The 19,724-nt window shown below is 44.5% G+C and overlaps 1 protein-coding gene across 1 annotated transcript in view; it reads left to right on the top strand.

The window, feature by feature from the left end:
* adamtsl3 (ADAMTS-like 3) overlaps positions 1-19,724 on the top strand; it is a 138,453-nt gene that overhangs the window by 109,661 nt on the left and 9,068 nt on the right. The window contains exons 15-22 of the mRNA XM_030088414.1: positions 638-722; positions 3,810-4,093; positions 4,178-4,307; positions 12,308-12,518; positions 12,590-12,769; positions 12,914-13,067; positions 16,101-16,844; positions 16,924-17,167. Of these exons, the coding sequence (XP_029944274.1) occupies positions 638-722; positions 3,810-4,093; positions 4,178-4,307; positions 12,308-12,518; positions 12,590-12,769; positions 12,914-13,067; positions 16,101-16,844; positions 16,924-17,167 (2,032 nt within the window). The remainder of the gene's footprint in view (positions 1-637; positions 723-3,809; positions 4,094-4,177; positions 4,308-12,307; positions 12,519-12,589; positions 12,770-12,913; positions 13,068-16,100; positions 16,845-16,923; positions 17,168-19,724) is intronic.

Below are 19,724 nucleotides of genomic sequence, written 5' to 3'. Positions count from 1 at the left end.
TTGTTAATAACCTGTCTGCTCAGACAAAGCAAGGCTTTCATGTCCAGTCTGCCTGTTAATGTAATGCAGTAGTAGAAAACCAGAACACACACCTGGGACTCCAGTTCAAAGCTGCTGTGTCCATCAGTGTTTGGCTTCACTGTAATGTGGCAAATCAGAGATAGGGAAACACACAAACACCATTTCTCAGAGAAAATCTGGAGGCTTGAAAAAGGTGCTGAAGCTCTGAAATACGACGTATTTATGAGTGTTTTCAGACTCTGTGCAGTGTGTATGACGGAGTGAAGACTGCTGCAGTTGTGACTCAGAGCTGTTCGCCAGTCATGCTGACCACGTTATCTTTGTTTTCTTCATTTAGACTCAGTGTATGGGTGGAAAAGCTCTGCTTCCTGCTGGATTGTTTAAAAGTTCTCAATTTGTATTCCGAAAAAAAGCTCATGTCAGCACATCCATTGAGTTTGTGGAGCTGTGATTGTGTGCTCTCTCTGTCACACAGCAGATCTTTGTGTCGGCATGACGCTCGCAGGCAGCTTTAGATTAATGTGAATATTATCTGTGAGACAAAACACTATTAGCAGATACACAACACTAATTAGAGGATGTTTGGGTGGCGTAACTCTGGATCCGTGTCTATCAGAATCCCTGCCGGTGGAATCCAAGGTTCCCTGGACAAAACAAGCCCAGGAACTGGAGGAGCGCTACACCGCCACGGAAAACCCCACGTGAGTACATACACACACACACACACACACACACACACACACACACACACACACACACACACACACACACGAAATAATGAATAAAACAATCACTGTAATCAAACATTTTTGAAAAAGGTTCAGAAGGTGGAACTTTTTGAAAACGCCTCTGTGGAAACGGGAGAGCACGCCTTTACTGAAACTGTGATGTTGCATTGATGTTGTTTTGAAACGTTGTCATGTGAACAGGGCCTGCAGCGAGAGGCACAAAACTCCCACTTGAACATTTGTCAAAGGTTAATTCTTTAGAAACACACAGAGGCAAACTCCAGTAGCTTAATATTTTCAGTTTTAATTCACTGCTGGTGCTAAGCCACAAACAGCTAATATCAGTCATAAGATATTCCATGAACAGATTTGGGGAGATGAGTGAACGTTTCCACTTTTTAGAATGTAGAATAATCCAAAATATCGGCTCTTTGCTTTAGATGTGGAGCCTCCTGCATTTGACTGTTTGTTTCCTGCAGCAAACTGGTAGAATTATCTTCATCTGACCAACTAAAGTAAAATATAACATGAGGATATGAGATAGGTGAACCTGTTCGGGAGTCATCTGCGAGTGAGTGAGACTTTCAGGTAAAAACATTGAAACAGACAAAAATTGGCAGTCGTGAAGAGATGGCCATTTTGATGAGAACTGAATCGTAGGCACTTTAAAACCGGGTCAGAACATCTCCAAGACTGCAGCTTTTGATAGTGGCCATCATTTTTCAAAAGTGGTCTGACGTAGGAAAACTGCAGAAGTGGTAAAATGATTGTGGGAAGTGGAGCGACTGTGCTGCTCAGAGGGAGCTGATGTTGGTCACCAGATGCACAACAGCAACACGCTGCAGTCTCCATCTGGAAACCGTCTGCAGGGAGACTGTGGGTGAAACGGGAGAGAAGGCCGATGGTCGGAGCTGCAGGAATTCAGTAGACACACTCACGACTCAGTGCGATGGATGACGTGGATGAATTTCACAGCTGAGAGTACAGCTGACTCCAGAACGTACGTTCGTTCGTTAGTTTGTGTGTTCGTTCTTGTTGTGGAGCACAGCTCTGTACTGTGCTTTTATGGAGGCTATAACCAGTAGAGGGAAAAAGCTTTTGAAGGTTAATCTTTCTTTGTTCAACAGATTTTCCTGTATTTGAAAGTGAAAGCATTGAATTGATTCAGCTGATAACAGACCAGCAAACAACATGCCCTCAAATCTCTCTCAGCATGTTTGGTGCTGCTGTGCTGTTTGTATCAAAAGAAGAACAATGTGAGTTTTCTGTCACAGTGATCAGGATTCAGACTGGAAACCAACATGGAAAATTGTTTTCACATCAAAGTGAAGACAGGCATATCCTTAAAGAGACACATTTGTCAGTGGCCTCTGATCCAAAAGAAGTTTGTTTTTTTTCCCCTTTTTCTTCAGGTAAATACACCCACACACACACTCACACACATCCACACACACTGATCAGGCCAGTGTGAATGTGTCCGGCTCTGTCTCCTCTTCCTCCTGCTGATGATAAGCATGTGATTATCGCCCGCTGCTCTGGGCCTGCTCCGCTCTGATAGCCTCCCTGGGATCTGTCAGCTTTCACTGCTCACACACACCTCACACACTTGGCAGACACACGCAGACTCGTAAGCCTCTGCAAACACACTCCTGAGACACTTCACACACACACCTCACACACTTTGCACACAGTCACAGCAGAATCAAACCAGCGGCGCACGTCTGATGAGGCTGTGCTCGTTACACAACCTGAAGGGAGAATAAGATCAAGAAATGAACTGAACAGCTGTGAGAAGATCAATCAAGGACCAAGATGGTGTTTATAGGAACTCTTTACCAGGATTCAAGTGAAAATAACCTCAAAGAACAAGAACATTTTGGTTCAAACTGTTTGTATCCTGTTTGAACTCACTCAGAAACACTTTAGGTAATTGATTACTGAGTAACTGATCACACACCTGGCATTATTAAAGTTACATTTACTGAAGTTCCAGTCGTCTCCTAACTTGATGACTTTGTCTTCTGGAGATGTTTTTCCTGACGACCAGCTGAATTGATCCAAAGCCGTTATTTCAACAAGGACTTTTACATTAAATGACTTGATCCTGGAGAGAAAACTCCTCATTGATCCTCAGCTGACTGAATGTTTAACAGTCAGTAAAATCTACAAACTCCCGTCTCCTCATAGCCGCCAGGCTTCATCAATAAATGTAAAATCTGCTGCTGAGCCTCAATAAATCCATCTGTGAAGAGAGAGCCGAACACACTGAACTCACCAGAGCAGTGAACCCTGACCCCGCTTTGAAAACAAACTCGAGAGGAGTTACCAAAGTAACTGGAGTCAAGTCTTCATTTTTACTGATTGTTCTTTCACATCATCTGTGACGATTGTCTTTTATGAAAACATTAATTTCTTTTTATCTTTTATGTAGAAAATAAGTTAGAGCCCAGACTTCTCCTGCTGGTTAATTCAGACGCCCCCCAGGTGAAAAACACTCCTGCACTGTCTGCTCACACTTCATGTGTCTCCCTGCAGGTTTTTCCTTCAGCTTCTCATCCACAAGAAACTCAGTTTGACTGAGCTCAATTAAACGATCTGTCTGAATCTCAGCTGTCTGTCGTCAGGAGAGCCTGAAGTCTGACCTCCGGGTCCTGATCGGTCTGATTGTTTCTCTCCAGTTCTCATAACAGGCTCAGTGTGACACAGGAGCTCTGCTCTCTCTGCCAGGCAGCAGCTCCAGGAAGTGATTCCATCAACAGGCTTCTTCACGTCAGCAAGTCAGTGTGTTTGTTCTGTCACTCAGATGGAGTGTGTCAGGGGAGGAGATTGTGAAGGAGAAGAGTTTTCTTCATCATGATGCTGTGTGTTGGATATAAATATGAAGCGACAGACACAGAGATGCTGCCACTGAACGTTACAGCTAGAGCCACCGAGGAGTCAGTCCAGTTCCTCCCTGCTTCCACATCACAGAGGAGCATTCACAGCATTCCTGGACAGGAACAAATCCAGCTGAGTGGGTTCTCCTGGGTGTTCATCAGAGGTTTGCTTCTCCTCTTCCAGGTTCGTTCCTGGACCTTGGTCTTCCTGCAGCACCACCTGTGGACCTGGGAGACAGAATCGAGAGGTCAAATGTCAGGTGCTGCTGTCGTTCACCAAGACAGAGGTGGACCTGCCGGAGGAGGAGTGTGGTGAAGACAGACCCTCAGTGGAGCGGCCCTGCAGCCGGGGGCCGTGCGGCCCAGTGGCGGACCTGGAGCAGCGCGGCGCTGCTTTCTCCACCACCAAGGAGTCGTATGTCTGGGACTACAGAGGCTTCACTGCCTGCTCGGCCACATGTGCTGCTGGTGAGCTTTTCATCTGGAGCTTCAGCTGCTGAGATACTTTCATCATCTCAGTTAAACCTGTTTCTGTGTGTGTGCCCGGCCCAGGGAAGCAGACCGCAGTGGTGAGGTGTGTTCAGACGAAGCAGGGAGACGAGGTGGACGACTCACTGTGCGATCCATCCAGCAGGCCGTCCACCATGGTCCGCATCTGTAACCCTGAGCCGTGCCCTCCCAGGTAAGAAGCCGGCAGGTTTCTGAAGCTGCAGACCTCACGGAGTCCGGATGAGCACAGGAAGTCCTGAAACCTCTCTGACAGGAAGAAACTCTTGTTGTTTCACAACAATCATTCTAAATTCTCTCCTCAGTTTGAGAACAGACTTGCTTCGCCTCCTGTTGTTGAGAAAACCAAAATATTTAGCTTTTGGTTTATTGAAGTCAAACACCTTGAATTTCCAAACTATTATTGAGGCAGCCAGAAAAGATGATCTGAGAGAGCAAGTTGAAGAAAAAACACATAAACATACAAACACAGATCATATCAGCAGAAGATCTCAGTTTCAGAGCCCAGCAGGCAAAATCAGTTGGTTTGAGATGTGTGTTTGTGGAATTAATGTTTGAAATGTCTTCAGGTCTGTTTTAGTAAGAACTCTAACAGATTCTCATAACACCAGTTCTCCACTACATTTTGGTTTTGAAGACAATAGTTTAGAATTCACTGCAGTCGACACGAGTCAACACTGATCTTCAGAAAACAGGAGATTCTTTAGCTCAGCTCATCATTTCTGTGTTTATTTGCCAGCATCCAGGAGAACAGAACAAAAGTTCACCTTTGTTTGCCAGAAGTGAAGGAGATTGGAAAGCAGGAGGGAAAACAGTCCTGAGAGCATCAGAGCTGATTTCAGCAGTCTAGACTCAAACTCACCGTCCAACAAATCCCTCAATCATCACTACAACACCTTCAGTCTAATCCAGTATGAAACATGGAGCACAGAGTTCCTGATTCACCAAAAAAACTCATCTGAGTTCTGAACGCAGGTTTAAAGCTTTCTGCAGGCTCACACGGAGAGATTGATTCAATGAGGAACACATTTTGATTCCAATGAGTGCAGTGTGGAGGGAATTTAAAAGAGTGATTTCTTCACTTCAAATAAACAGCTGGATCACTGTCAGATTGTTGGGAACCTCTGCATAGAGCAACATCTGGAATGGACTGTTGTCTCCCGAGTTCAGGAAGAAGCAAGACGAAAACCATGAATACACTCAAATATATCCACAACTATTGGATTAGTCATACAGTATACATACTGTACATCCATGCACACCTATTTGAAAATGACTGAGAAACGGTTGGACGAAGTAAAGACTTATCCCACCCATTCTTCAATATTCAATAATCAATTGTTCTTCTTTCTCTGTCCTTACTATTGAAAATGATGTTCTCCAAAATATATACATACAATAATGCATGGTCGGGGTGGTGAAAAAAATCGATTATTGATTAATCGCGAATATGTTATGGACGAGTTCGAATTGATTATTAAATTTTCAAAAATCGATTAATTTCCCATTATTTTATTTTGTAAAAATTAGATCGCGCGTAGAGCTCGGACCGAGTTCCTCAGGTGCGTGCGGCGGCAAGAGCGAGGGAGCGGTGAAATGGAGGAGAAAGCAGCCACTAGCAAGCAAGCTGAACCTCTCCACACAGGCGCAAATATGTGCGAGTTTATCCAAGCTGTGGCAGACGAATGGGGGACGGAAACACATGACCTCGTTCTCGTCACCGACAATGTCTCAAATATTAACCTGGCTGCAGGGCATGGCAACTTTCTACATATCCGATGTTATGCTCACACCCTAAACCTCGCATGCCAACGAGCGCTGAAGCTGCCTGCTGTCGCCCGGCTGCTGGGCGGAGTCAGACGGATCACCGCAGCACCACAGCCAGTCATGTGTTGGAGCAAAGACAAGCTCTACTCGGTACGCAAACGACTTCAAATGCATTTCTAAAATAAGAAAATGCAATTCATAATATAGGCTGCTGGTAATTGTCTTTTTTTCCCTTTATTTTATCAGAACTGCCTAAACACAAATTCCAGACCTCCAAAGGAAAAACGTAACATGCCCCCCATTGAAGGAAGACACTTTAACTGATGAAAACTTCGGATTTAATGGCAGTAAATCTTCATCTTCACTGTAAGAGCTTGTGCATCACTAGGGGGCTGCTAATTACAAAATACAATGAGATAACAAAAATACAAAACTGATTTCTCCGTTCCGTTTCAAACTCTGCTCCATTCATTCAACCGTCGTCAAGCAACCTCACCAAAAAACGCCTTTACAGGAAACAGTGCTATCAAAATAAAAGCATCACATATCAAAACCGGAAGTTCATTTCTGCTTACAGAAAACAAATATTGGTGGTACAGCTCAATAAAATAAAAGACAGCAATCATGGAAATCGAACATTTAAATTAAAGGTGCTGTAGGCAGGATTTCGTATCTCTGCCATCTTGCTTAGGTTTACCTAAGCAAGATGGCGATTTGACCCATCTAAGATGGCGATTTGAAACCCAGCACAGCCAATCCTGTCCTGTTTTCTCTGACATCACACCCTTACACAAGTTAAGCCCCTCCCACAAGAACGTGCGACGAACGCCTCTCGACCAATCACGGTTAGAGCCTCATGGGCTCTTCTGATTGGTCAAAGATACCTGGAGCTGTCGAGATTCCTTTTCAGCTCAGAACAGAGACAGATGGAAACGCTGCGCCCTCGCGGTAGTGCAATTATGCTACACTCCTAAAGGATTATCAATGGATCCTCTAACATTTAATCCAAAGAAAACACAGAAAAATTAGCATTGACTAGCAACATCCTGCCTACAGCAGCTTTAAATTATGGTTATTTACAAACATTTTCCATGTTTTGTTCTTTATTCTTTTTTTTTACATGTGTTAAGTAACAGATAATTTTGAAGTTACAGAAAGCTCTTTGAATTGTTGTTCAATAAAAGAGAAGTTAAGTAATTCAGCAGCCAACTGTTTTAATGGTGCAATATCTTTGTGGTGTATTTGGGTTACTGCTGTCAAATGGAAAATCAATAATCAGTAATCGAGAATCGTTAATAATCGAAAATCGGTTTGTAATCGAATCGGGACTTCAATAATCGTAATCGAATCGAATCGGGAAATCGGACAGATTAACCAGCCCTAATGCATGGTAAGAATATCATAGATAATCTACATCACAGTCATATGTGATGTATATCTGCTGGATAGTTTTATAACATTCATCCAGACAGTTCACCTCCAATAAACATGTAGCCCTTCACCCAACACCTCCACAATATATTAATACACCCAAATATTCACAGTGTGGGGAACATTTACATTAACTCACCACAGGTCTTTCTCAGTGTACTTCTTGACAAATAAAATCGAAGATGAGATTGAGAGGAAAGAAATAAGAAATGTTAGTAAAAACACATACTTTAACATTTTAGTATAAAATACGTTCTCCATTTTTCATTTATTATTCGGTTTTTTTACGTAGGAACTCTCACCAAACACAATGCTGATATATGTTGGAGCAGACAGTGAGCGCTCCCTGCAGTCTTCACAACATTGTAATTTTCATGACTCATTTTAAAAGCTTCTTGTGTCAAAAGTCGATGTAAAAACAGAAAGTTACTGACCAGAAGAGATATTTGGCTCATATGAAGCTTAATGTGACTCAGACTCATTTGTGTTTGATACAGGATGTTCTGAACTGTGTAAAAAGACAGACTGATGAGTTGTTTGGACCTTTCCAGCCTCAGACGAGTGTGTGTGGAGCTCTGTGTGTGAAGCCACCTGAAAATAAAAGCCTCCAGCATCCACCCAGAGCCATGGAGTCCTGATGGCGTCCTGCTGAATAATGCAGCAGAGAGCGATGCAGACTCTGAGTTCTCTCCATATTCTGAACAAGCCGCCAGTCTATTTTTACTCTGAGTTGTTGTTCATGCCATGACAGACCAACAACATGAAAGCACCTTTTGAAATTCAACATTCAACCTGATACCTTGCTGAGTCTTTACAAAATAAAAGCTGGAAGTCCAGGGTTTGCTGAAGCTGCAGGCTTCACTGATTCATCACTGCAGAAACTACAATGCTGGAACAAATAAATCCATTTTTTTCTGATCTAAATGCTGAATGTTCTGTAATTTCTCCAGCAGGACTTTCTGTGGCTGAGTTCAGCTTTTTTAAAGTTTTCAGTTGAATTTAAGTCAGGATATATTGTGGCAACTCCTCCTGTTCTCCTTCATGCTTCTGAATCTGAAGGGTTTTATTTGGAGATTTTATCATTTTTATCAGAGCAGCCCCACACCATGATGCTGCCTCCTCCATGCTTTACAGTAAGAAGGCTGGACTGCTCTCCTCTTTACTGTTGGCCCATTCAGCCTCACTTGGTTTGATGTTTGGTGTATTTTACAGAGTCAGAGCAGCACTCCACTTCGTTCCACCTCAGCCTGAAGCTGATTTTATTGTTTGTACCTTCACACACGTCTCTGGAAGAGTTTCTTCTCCAGAATTCTGCTTCATCCAGGAAGCATCTGAACCTGTTGAAGTGTGTGAAGCTTTGAGCAGCTGGACTCTCAACACTCCTGTCACGCTGCCTGTTTCAGAACTGTTGTCAGATCTTCTGTGTCTCTGTGTCCATTTCTGGGTCGAACCAGACAGTCCACACTTCTGTTCAGACTTCATAGAGAGACTGTTAGCAGTGTTAGAGTTGAGTCACTGTTTACATTTAGAAGCTGCACCATGATGATCGCTCTCATCACAGAAGGTTCCAGTCTGGAGCCTCTCTGGGTGGAGTTTGCATGTTCTCCAAGGGTGTGCAAAGGTTTTCTCTTTGGTTTCCTTCAAAAGGAGTTTGCTGTTGACTCTGAATGGTTTGTGAATTTGAGTGTCTGCTCTGTGATGGAGTGTGGACCTGTCCGGGATCTGTCCTGCGTTTCCTCCCAGTCAGCTGGAATCGGCTCCACAGCTGTAAAGCCATGTGGAAACTGGATGGAAGAACATTTCAAACAGCTGTGAGGTGGAGGGATCCAGCTGTAAAGCCAAGTGTCCTCATGTTGATATCCTGAACTGGTACCGTGTCTCTCATACGTTCAGATACTTCTATTTAAACTAACTCCTTCATAAACAGTTTGCAGTTTTGTGTTTCTGCTGAAACTGAACATGTTGGACCAGAAAGGTTCTCCTGGATGTTGAGCAGATAACAACAAATGTCATGCTTCGGATGTAATCTTGTGTGTAGTTTCAATCACTCTGGAGCTTCACAGATAAAGACTCAGACTGAAATGCCACAGAAAAATTGATGGTCATGAATTTTGGCAGAAGCGTTCCTGTTTCTTCCAAACTTCCCCTGTAATGACTTTTAGTGATCCTCTGACATTTCCTCTGCTGCTACAAGCAACTCGACATTAAAGGTCTGAAGTGATGAGTTATGACAGCCTGTGGTGATTCCCAAATAATTTACAGACCGACATTGTCCCATCAGAGTGAAGCATAACTCACCCAGTTCTCCAAACACCTGAAAGAGGAATGACCTCCCCCTCAGTCTCAGCTGCTCCTCATGCACGCTGCTGATGTGGAAATATTTGTCCTGAAGCCAGAGAGTGATCAAGGTGTGTGGTGAACGCTTTCTGTTCAACCATCATTCATGTCCACACAGCAGATTTACTGATTTATACTCAGCTGGCTTTATTTGTACCCACAGTGCACCACTGCAGCCATGTCCAGTGTGTTGTGGCTCACCTGACAGTTCCGTGGTGCCTGCATATGAAATTCATGATCAGAAATTCATGATTACAGGCGACGTGTTGTCATCTGGGTTCAATAGTGAATACAGGACAGACTTCCCGCCAAAAATACCACAAGACTGTTTTAGTTGAAGTTCCAGCTCTCACAGTGTTCTAACATTTGGTAAACAAGTGAAATCATGAATTAAAAGGAATCAAAATGGTGCTTGAATGTTTTCATCAAGTTTTTGTCAAACTATTGAATGTGAATGAGGAGGTGTTGCTGTCGAACAAAGTGATCAAACGTGTTAAAATACGTTTTTTTTTTTAAGTCGGGAACTCGAGACTTTTAATCTTCAGAAGCAGTAACAGATCCATCCGCTCTGGTTTGCAGATGTTGACAGCTGGATGTTCCCCTGACAGAGGAGAGATGAGCTTTGTGGAAGCATGTGGTTGTACTGACCCTGCTGGATACTTCATGCTGCAGCAGTTTCTTTAATTTCAGGACAACATCTGATTACTATTTAATACACATACCTGTTTTTGAACTCTGTCGAGTTCTATCTTGTGCTTAAGAGACATATACAAATTGTTTATGTCCATGTATCCTTCAAATATTGGCGACATTGTCAATCTACATAAATACATAAATATATTGTAGTTGGATAATCTAAAAAACAAGCCTTATTTGAGGTGTTTTCACAGTGAAAACCACTGCATTGTTAAATGTTGGGCTCTGTGGATCATGAACAGCCGACCTCTTTTCCTGCTAATTAGATCTCTGGTGAGTCTGAAACTGTTTCACTGTTAGTTATGGCATGCACTTCTGCTCATTTTATAATCTAAATCCGATACAAACAAATCCTGGGAAAGGTCTCCTCCCTGACCCCCCCTGACCCCCCTGACCCCCCTCACTCTTTGAACCCTTCCTGCACTTTAGAAACCACTGATCTCAATGTATTGTTTATTAAAGGAAGTGGCAGTGGAACAGCTGGAAGATTTTTCTTCAAACATGAAAAATATATAAAACAGATGAAACAGAGAAAGTTGAACTCAAGTCACTTCATGCAATTTACTTTGTATATTTATTGAATGATTTTAATAATTCATACTATCAAAAGACTTCAGCTTTCTTTTATTTTAAGTTGGGATCATGTGTAGAGTTGTTGTGCAAGGTGTAAAAGCAGCCCTGAACAATGAAGAACGAAGTGTTTTTGTTGAATATTTCATAAAAGCTTGTTAATTTGTGCTCCTCACTGTGCTGGAGCAGCTTGTTCTCTCACTTTACAAGCAGAATATTCCATTATTAACTTGTTGATCAGACTCCAGGACCCTGAATGAAGCAGCTCCTCCATTAAGCTCAAAGAGCACAAGTACACACAGTTACTGTTTCTTGTGTCAACATGTTTACAACCCAGACATGAAAACAATAGTATTATTGGGAGAGGATTGTTATTAATTTGCTGTATTTGCAGGCTGCAGATGAACATTTGCTCCGATTCACACAGTGATTTACTGCTCTCTGCTCCTCTAATGGACATATACAGGACGCAGCTGCAGAGTGGAGAGCTTGACACACACACACACACACACACACACACACACACACACACACACACACACACACACACACACACACACACACAGGGTGTAGTCTGCTGCTGCCTGGCTGTTTGTGAGAACACAGGAAGGTGTGTAAACTCCCCTGCTCCCGCCTCCTTCGGTCCGTCTATAACTCTCGGTCCCACTCACCTCTCTCCCTCTACGTCTCTCTGCTGCTGCCAGAGATCGTTCCTCTCAGAGGGGATTCCTCTTCCTCTGAGTTCAGTCTGACTTTATGAACTGAAAGACTCCGAGCAGGTCCATGGAAGAGCCTCCCCTGGACTGAATGAATATTGAATAAATCTATCATTTCGTGTAACTAAGTACATTATCTGGGACGATGGAGCGTCTGCTGTGTTTGGGTTACTTTCCGCTGCTTTTTGTAGTAATTTTGATCCTTTAAACTTCTGATCTTAAAGCTTCTTCTGGAGTCCTGACCTACATAGCTTAGATTGTGCACAGATCAGCCAGAACATTATGACCACTGAGCTGCCACAGTGTTTGATATCTGGACAGAGCAGCACCGGGATTGAATACAGTTCACCCACCACATGGTCCGGCCCACTCACGGTGAAATTGATTGTATGTGACCCCTGAAACAAAATGTGTTGGACACCCCTGGTGTCTGAGATGCAGCAGATCAGATCAATGTTTATATTTGTTCACTTTCTATTGAACCACATTGGAGCTTTCTGACCCCAGTAAATGTGTTAATCTGCTCCTGTGGAGATATGCCAGCTGGCTTTCAGCCTTCTAACAGGAGAGGAAGAAAATAATACTGCAGAAAGCAGGATGGAGAGCAGGAAGTGATATAGAGAGCAGGACAGTGACGTGAGCTGCTGTGTGTCTGCAGGTGGGAGGTGACGGCCTGGACCAGCTGCTCTGCCTCCTGCGGCGTCGGAATACAGACCAGGAGCGTGTTCTGCATGCGGCTGCTGTCCATTGACCTGCAGGACATCCTGACCGTGTCGGAGGACGAGTGCAGAGAGTTCAAACCCCCCATCCTGCAGCCCTGCAACCAGGTGGACTGCCCCCCCACCTGGGAGACGGAGCCCTGGCAGCAGGTATGGACCTCGCTGAGTCACCAGCAGAGAGCGGTCAAACTCCGCTGACCTCTTCTTCACTGGCTCTGCAGTGTCCCCAGTCCTGCGGCGGGGGGGTCCAGGTCCGGAAGGTCTACTGCAAGCAGCTGCTCTCCACGGGAGCGTATAAGAGGCTGGAGGATGGGCTCTGCTCGGCGGTCAAACCTGCCACCAACAGAGGCTGCAGCAGTGTGGACTGCCTGCCTCACCTGGTGGGGGGGGACTGGGGAAAGGTGAGTGGCCATCAGCCCACAGCTGTGGGAATGAAATGCCTTCATTCATCAACACAGGCTGAGATAAACCATGTCCAAGCTGTGAGTGACCATAGCTGTTTGTGGATTGAATTGATTCCACTTCCTGTTTGTGCTCCTCTGCAGTGCTCCGTGTCCTGCGGTCTGGGGGTCCAGCGCCGGGAGCCGCTCTGCCTCCAGATGACGGCCACAGGCCAGCAGGTGGCGCTGGGCAGGGAGCAGTGCTCAGGTCTACCCTCACCGCCACTCGTGAGAACCTGCCGCATGATGGCCTGCCCCAGTAAGAGCACACACACGCACACACACAGACGCACACATGCACACGCCCACATTATTTCTAAACTGATGTTAATGTAAATGTCATAAACAGCGTAAGCATCGAGGCTCTATTAGATCAAAATATAATGAAACTTTTTAATTACCATACCACAGACTCCCATAAACTGCAGACGGAGGCGGAGCTGCTGGCCTGTTTGCTCTGATGTAAACTTTCTTTGAGGAGAACTTGAACTGTGATCTGCTCCATTAAAGCTCCATTAAACACTCCCATCAGCAGTGCTGCTGGTCAGTGATTACCCGGGGGAGCTGTGAGAAACGTATACACTCCCCAGCAACATGCGGGGCCTCACTTCATCAAGCTATCAGATCTTAATCACCACATGCACATTTTAAAGAAGTGTGTTGAAAAAGCAGTCAGGCTGATTTTCAGTCTTTAAGGTGGAATACTGAGCTTTAAACTAAACAGTGTGGCAGAGTGTGGAGGAGTGCACTTAATGACGAAGCTTCAGGAGAGAAAAGTCCATTTGTGTTTGTTTCTTCTTTTGAATGGGCGTAATGTGAATCAATTCTGGTGATAAAGTGTATGAGAGCCTTTAACTCACTTCAGCTGGGACTCGCAGTGCCAAACACAGGAAGGAGTACCTGAGTGAGTTTTCTCTAACTCCTGCTGAATGCTTCCTAATCTCAAATGATTCACATTAAGAAGCATCTGTGTTATAGATTCCTGCCTTACTGGAACACTGCTGAGTTCAGCAGTTTTTGACTGAGTATCATCATGAATTAATCAGACCCGGGCCGGTCAAGTGGATTCAAAGGGCCACGTTTTGCCCCCAGGCCTTATGATGGTCTGAACATCTTCCTCCAACAAAGTAACAGAATTTATAAAGTAAAAGTGATGCTGCTCAGAACTGAGAACAATCGAAGACCAAAACCGACCATGTGACCCCTCATGAATCTGAAATGACGACGTCCACCGCCTGCTGAGGGCCGGGGCTGTTTGGTCCCAGCAGGTTAAGGGGTCAAAGCAGAGTGCTGAACATCAGCTGCATGCGAGCTGCTTTCTTCAAGATTGCTGCTTATCCTGGAGGTGGAAGGAGATGGATAGACGATGAATGGATGGATAGAACATTGACCTGATTCTCATCCGCCTCAATATCCCTACACAAAAGCTCTTGACTGACTGAAATCAAAGAAAAAACTAAACGGGTTTTGCATATTTTTCATTTCCGAGCTGTTTCCATCCATTTATGGAGGCTTCAGTGAGACCTGGAGCTGTTCGCTGCATGTCAGCTGATTCATTTCTCCTCTTTCATGTTGGTTATGAAGACATGAAGACTTTCCAAGAGAGACTCCATTAAAATAATCCACATATTTATTCTGTCCAATATTAACTTTTGCACTTCAGCTGAAACTAACATGACACTGTCTGAGTTTGCCAAATGACCCAACGTCTCTCAGTCCAAAGCGTCTTTTGTGGATTTCCACAGAAAGTGTCCTGCTGAGCACAGCTGCAGCAGAGGGAATCGTACCCACACTTTCTCCAAGGTTTGGAATAAAATCCCACACACCAACGCCAAAACAAAGGATCGGACTGGCTTCAGCTTGATTCAGAAAACATTTTTACATGTTAAAACACCACTGTCATGCCTCTGAGGTTTCTCTTCATCAACGATCTGGATCAAGATCTGAAATCTAATATAAGCGGTGTGTGAGCGCCATGTTTGAACAAACTCTTCTAATATCAGAACTTTAAAAGGTTTTTTATATCTTTAGTTATTGAAGGAACCTCGTTGTGGCGTCTGTTACCATCCAGCACATAAAAAGTATTCAGTTAAGAAATGAATGGTTTTAAATATAACAATGTAGACTGAATTATCATGGCAAAGTCCTGAACTCTCAACCAACCAACAAAATGTCTCTTTTTTTTTAGTCTAAATGTATCTGGGTTAAAACCGTCAGTCTGAGGAATCAAAGCTAGATCCCACTCAGCAGATGTAAAGACTGTTCTGTCCGTCTGAAGTCCTGCCTGCTCAGCCTTCTTTCATTCACTCCATCCTCACAGGAATAATCACCACGGCCTGAAACTGCGCCTTCATTTTTCTAACCTCGCTCAGATGGAGCAGCTTGTGTGACCCAGACCTTCTCTCACAGTATTTTATTGGAGTAATGATGTCTAATGTGTTTCCATGTTCCTCTTTGACCTGGGAGCTCAGAGCAGAGTCTGGAGGAGGCCTGCTCCTCATTTTCTCACAGTCTAAGAATGAACATCAGTCAGTGTGGCTCATGATGCTCATTCCTCTCACTGAGCCACGGCGCTGCGATCACTGAGGACGTATTGAGTGGATTCGTCTGATGGAGGAACAACGGACAGATAAAAGGAGGCCCACTGATTGACAGGCGCTGCCTCTCTGACTGAATCTGGACTTCACTCCAGCTTTTTGGCTGCGTGTTCAATGAACTGCAGCTCATACTGAAGCTAGCAGAAAACGGTCCTGACATCAACTATGCATGAGCTGAGCAGAGGTCAGAGAAAACATGGCATGGCTGTGTCCGCAGGCTCTGGGTAAGACCGGAGGGATTATTTAGCTCTGCTGAAACACTGTCTTGACCATGGAAAGTTATTTGATGTGCTGGTTTCTTGAAGGTTACATCCCTCCTACATGCTCTGCTGTAACTCTGAGATAGAGTCTAGGCTAAAGGTTGCTCAAGTTCAATTCCCCATGTGTTGAAGTCGAGATGTTTTAACCTGTAAATACTCAGAGTAGAGGTGGAGAACTTTGCATGGGAGCCGTTACCATTGGTGTGTGAGTGACTTTGTTCGTGTGACTAAGAGCTGTGGAAATGTGCTGTACCAATACAATCAGTTTACCATCATTCAGTGGTTCCCAACCTGGGGTCTGGGACCCTCCGAAGAGCCTTCAGACATCACGGATGTGGAGATATATGTATTAGAAAGCGATGTGGTCTGTCGTATTTACATTTGGTGTTTTTAGATTTTTTTTCCATCATCTTCAAAAACATTCTTTCTCAACAGAGCACACCAAAGAGAAAAGACCCAAAGACAGCCGAAAGTTTCTGCAGAAAAACCAGGTCCAGCAAGCGGCACGGCGTCCAGCAAAGGACAGATGCAACGAGGGAGGCATCAAGCAGTGTCCGCTGCTGCAGGGCGTCCACCGCATCTACATCCAGACCAGGAAGGACAAACGCCTCCACCTGACTGTCGGAGGCCACGCCTACCTCCTCCCCAACACCTCCCTGGTCATCAAATGCCCCGTCAGAAGGTTCCCCAAAGCCTACATCGTCTGGCTGAAAGACGGAAGTCCTCTGCCCAGCTCCAAACGCCTGGGCGTCACCAAGTCCGGCTCTCTGAAGATCCACTTCCTGGAGGCGGAGGACGTCGGGGTGTACAAGTGTGTTGCGGGACCCGCCTCGGACATCTTCACCCTTCAGCTCATTGGTCCTGCCAGCAGGTCGGCTGGCAGACCATCTACGGCCAGTCCCAGTCCCACCTGGGAGGACACGCTGCCCAGCTGCCACAGACACAACTCTGACCTGGAGGTGGCTTGGCCCGGCGTCAGCGTGTCTCTGCTGCCTCCCGGTGACCAGGAGGCCTCTCTGCAGCCGCGAGTGGAGGAGAGGTTGATCAACATCACCCTGCAGGCCGACAGAGGAGAGATCCAGCAGGAGCAGGCATCAGAAATGATCTACTCGCTGCTGACACACATGTCTGCTGCCCAGCTCTGGACCAGGACCACAGAGGGAGCGGAGCAGGTTAAAGGTAAGACTTTGTTTAACTTTCACTCAGTCGCTGGGATGTAGCTTTTGCCTCTCATGTTCTGTCTGGATTTGTCTGACAGACAGACTGCCCAACTGGTCCGAGCGCTCCTCCGCTCTGGCAGACGTTGCCAAGAGGCCGGTGATCGTCAGGGAGCAGCAGATCCTCCCACCGACGCTTCAGAAGAACATCAACGTCAGCGTCGGACACGGCGCCCTTCTCAGCAACGCCACCAGATCACTGACCATTCGCTGTCCGGCAGACGGTTTCCCCCCTCCGAAGATCACCTGGACCAAAGACGGCGAGGCACTGCAGAACACCAACAGGTAAGGCAAAGCAGGTGAACTCATTCTCATACCACACAGACAAGATCATGATGAAATACCTCAAGTTTTTACAGAATGTGTCTTTCTGGGGACGAGGGCCTTGATGATCTGTCTGGTAAGCGGGCACACAACATGGTGACCAGCTCATAAATAAGGACAGTATGATGAACGCTACTGCTCAATTTCATCCTGACTGGACCAGACTGGTAAAATTTTGCCACAATAACCTTTTAATTCAAAGTTTAGGGTTTAAAAAGTCTCTAAAAAATTCACATTTGTGTTTTTACAAGCATGCTGAAAGCTTGGCTTTGAGTCTAGTTTGATACCAGCGAGGCTGCTATCTTTCATGGCAGCTTCGCTGATATCTCACCTCGGATCTCACTGTTGTGCTGCATCGTCTCAAATTCTCTTAAAAAAGCTGTGTTAGAAATTCAGTGCATTTCTCTCCTTTTTTACCATTTGCCAGATGGCAGCCTCTTGCAGGCCGGCTTTGGCTCATGTGCCTTATGTTTGACACCCCTGGATTAAGAGTTCTTAGAGCGTGAATTTAAAAAAATGCATTTGGACCTGGGTTTTATAAATGCACACACACTGTCACAGCTTGCTGGAACACTTGAAAAGTTCTATTAATGGAAATATAAAGTCAAGTTCTTCTATGACGGGTCCACAGGTCTCCTCTAAACACTTTCCTCTTTAGGGAAAATGAAGGGACGTTTCTGGCTGGTGTGGTTTTGTGCGTGCGTTCTTGACCTTTTGGAAACATCCGTGAAGCTCAGACCTTGAGAGCTCCGCGCTCCGCTTCCACGCAGACGCTGTGGCGCGACCGCCGCCACCAGACTCTGAGCGCCAACGAGCATTTTTAGTATCAGTCCAAAAATTGGAATCAGTTCAGTTTAATCAGCTGAACATAATGAAGTGTTGGAGTGATCTCCGTCTCTGCAAAGCCTGCTTTGTGGAAAATCAATGTAATCATGGTGACATACGCTCGTCATTACAAAGAGCAGAGGTTCATTAATCAGAGAGATAAAAAGAATTGATCCACGAGTCTTTTGAGCTCCTTCTTTATCGATTTTAACAGTTTTCTAATGAAATGTAGTTAAAAATAGCAGGCTCGTGGTATTGATCCTATTTATTGTGGTAAAGATCTTTGGTAGTAATTCTCCGGTGTTCTTCTCTGAGATGCTTTTAGGTGCCAGTGCAGACAAATGAACATGGCAGGGTCAGTGAAGCGCAGCCTGACCTGCTCTCAGTCACATCTGAAGTGTAAATCAAAGTCTCTGCAGCACTGATGACTGATCATCACTTCCCCAGAGATTACTAAGTTAGCGCTCCGCACAAAATTAGACATGTTCGTTAAATATCAAGTTCTGCTTCACTCCAAGGTCACCACAGCAGATGAGATTATCTGCAAGTTTGATTTGAGTTTCATACAAGAAAACCAGATGAATCAAACAGAACCAAAAGTCATGATTGTTTAAAATACGCCATAATCATTAACAATGGTGAGAACACGGGCATTCATATGGACCGACGACACAGCTGCATTGATATTTCAGGTGACTCTCAACTCTAAAACTACCATGTCCAGGACAATGTCCACTGAGATTCATGACACAATGTTGCTGTTACTGTCCATCAATTTGCGTATGTGCAAAAAAATTGTGATTGTCTTGTAAACAGGCCCTCAGTTGTCTGGTGATGAAATATCAGCATTCAGCAACACAACTTCCTGTTTTTGACTCTCATTTCCCACCTATAAAGTCTTGTCTTTGAATTAAAAGCCCATTTCGATGTAGTTTTTTTTTTAAATCATCTGTCTAAAGATATCTTGGTGAATGATTTTCTTATTTTTATAAATGTATGTATACATATATATATATATATATATATATATATATATATATATATATATATATATATATATATATATATATATATATATATACATATACATATACACACACATATATATATGTGTGTGTGTGTATATATATACACAAACACAATCCGAGATTAATTATTCAGTTCAGGTCATTATGCAGATTTTACCATGTTTCTGCCGGTGCAGTGAAAGACAGAGCGGCACACAAGTGAACTGAGCAGAGTTTCAGTCTCACTGATGAATATTGATGACCTTCAGAAAGAAAAAAAACATGGAGGTAGGCCTCATGTCGTGCAAGATCGGGAACTTGTATTTTGATGTCCTGAAACTCCTGACCGAGCTCTTTTTTTTTAAACAGAAAAAAACAGAAACGTTGTATTAGCTGTTCTCCTGTTTGGAAATGCAGATGGAGGTTTCAGAGCTGCCACTCTCTGATACTTTTCCTCCTGTCTGGGAGCCGTGGGCTGCATATGGAAGCCATCAGCGCTCTGCCTCAGGACCTGTCAGTCTCACCATGACTGACTGCAGCAGAGAGCGTCTCTGGTCCAGCAGCTCACACAACATCTCCGCTCTTCATTTCTTCAACTTCGTGGCCCCGGCTCTGCCAGGACTGCTTGGTGTCGTTGGGAAACAGATTCAAACCGGCTGTTTTGGTCTTGGCACGGTTTATCAAAG

Source organism: Salarias fasciatus, chromosome 1, assembly GCF_902148845.1.
Source record: "Salarias fasciatus chromosome 1, fSalaFa1.1, whole genome shotgun sequence".
Lineage (NCBI taxonomy): Eukaryota > Metazoa > Chordata > Actinopteri > Blenniiformes > Blenniidae > Salarias > Salarias fasciatus.
The sequence above is the reverse complement of the archived record's forward strand: the minus strand, read 5'-3'. Positions and strand labels throughout refer to the sequence as shown.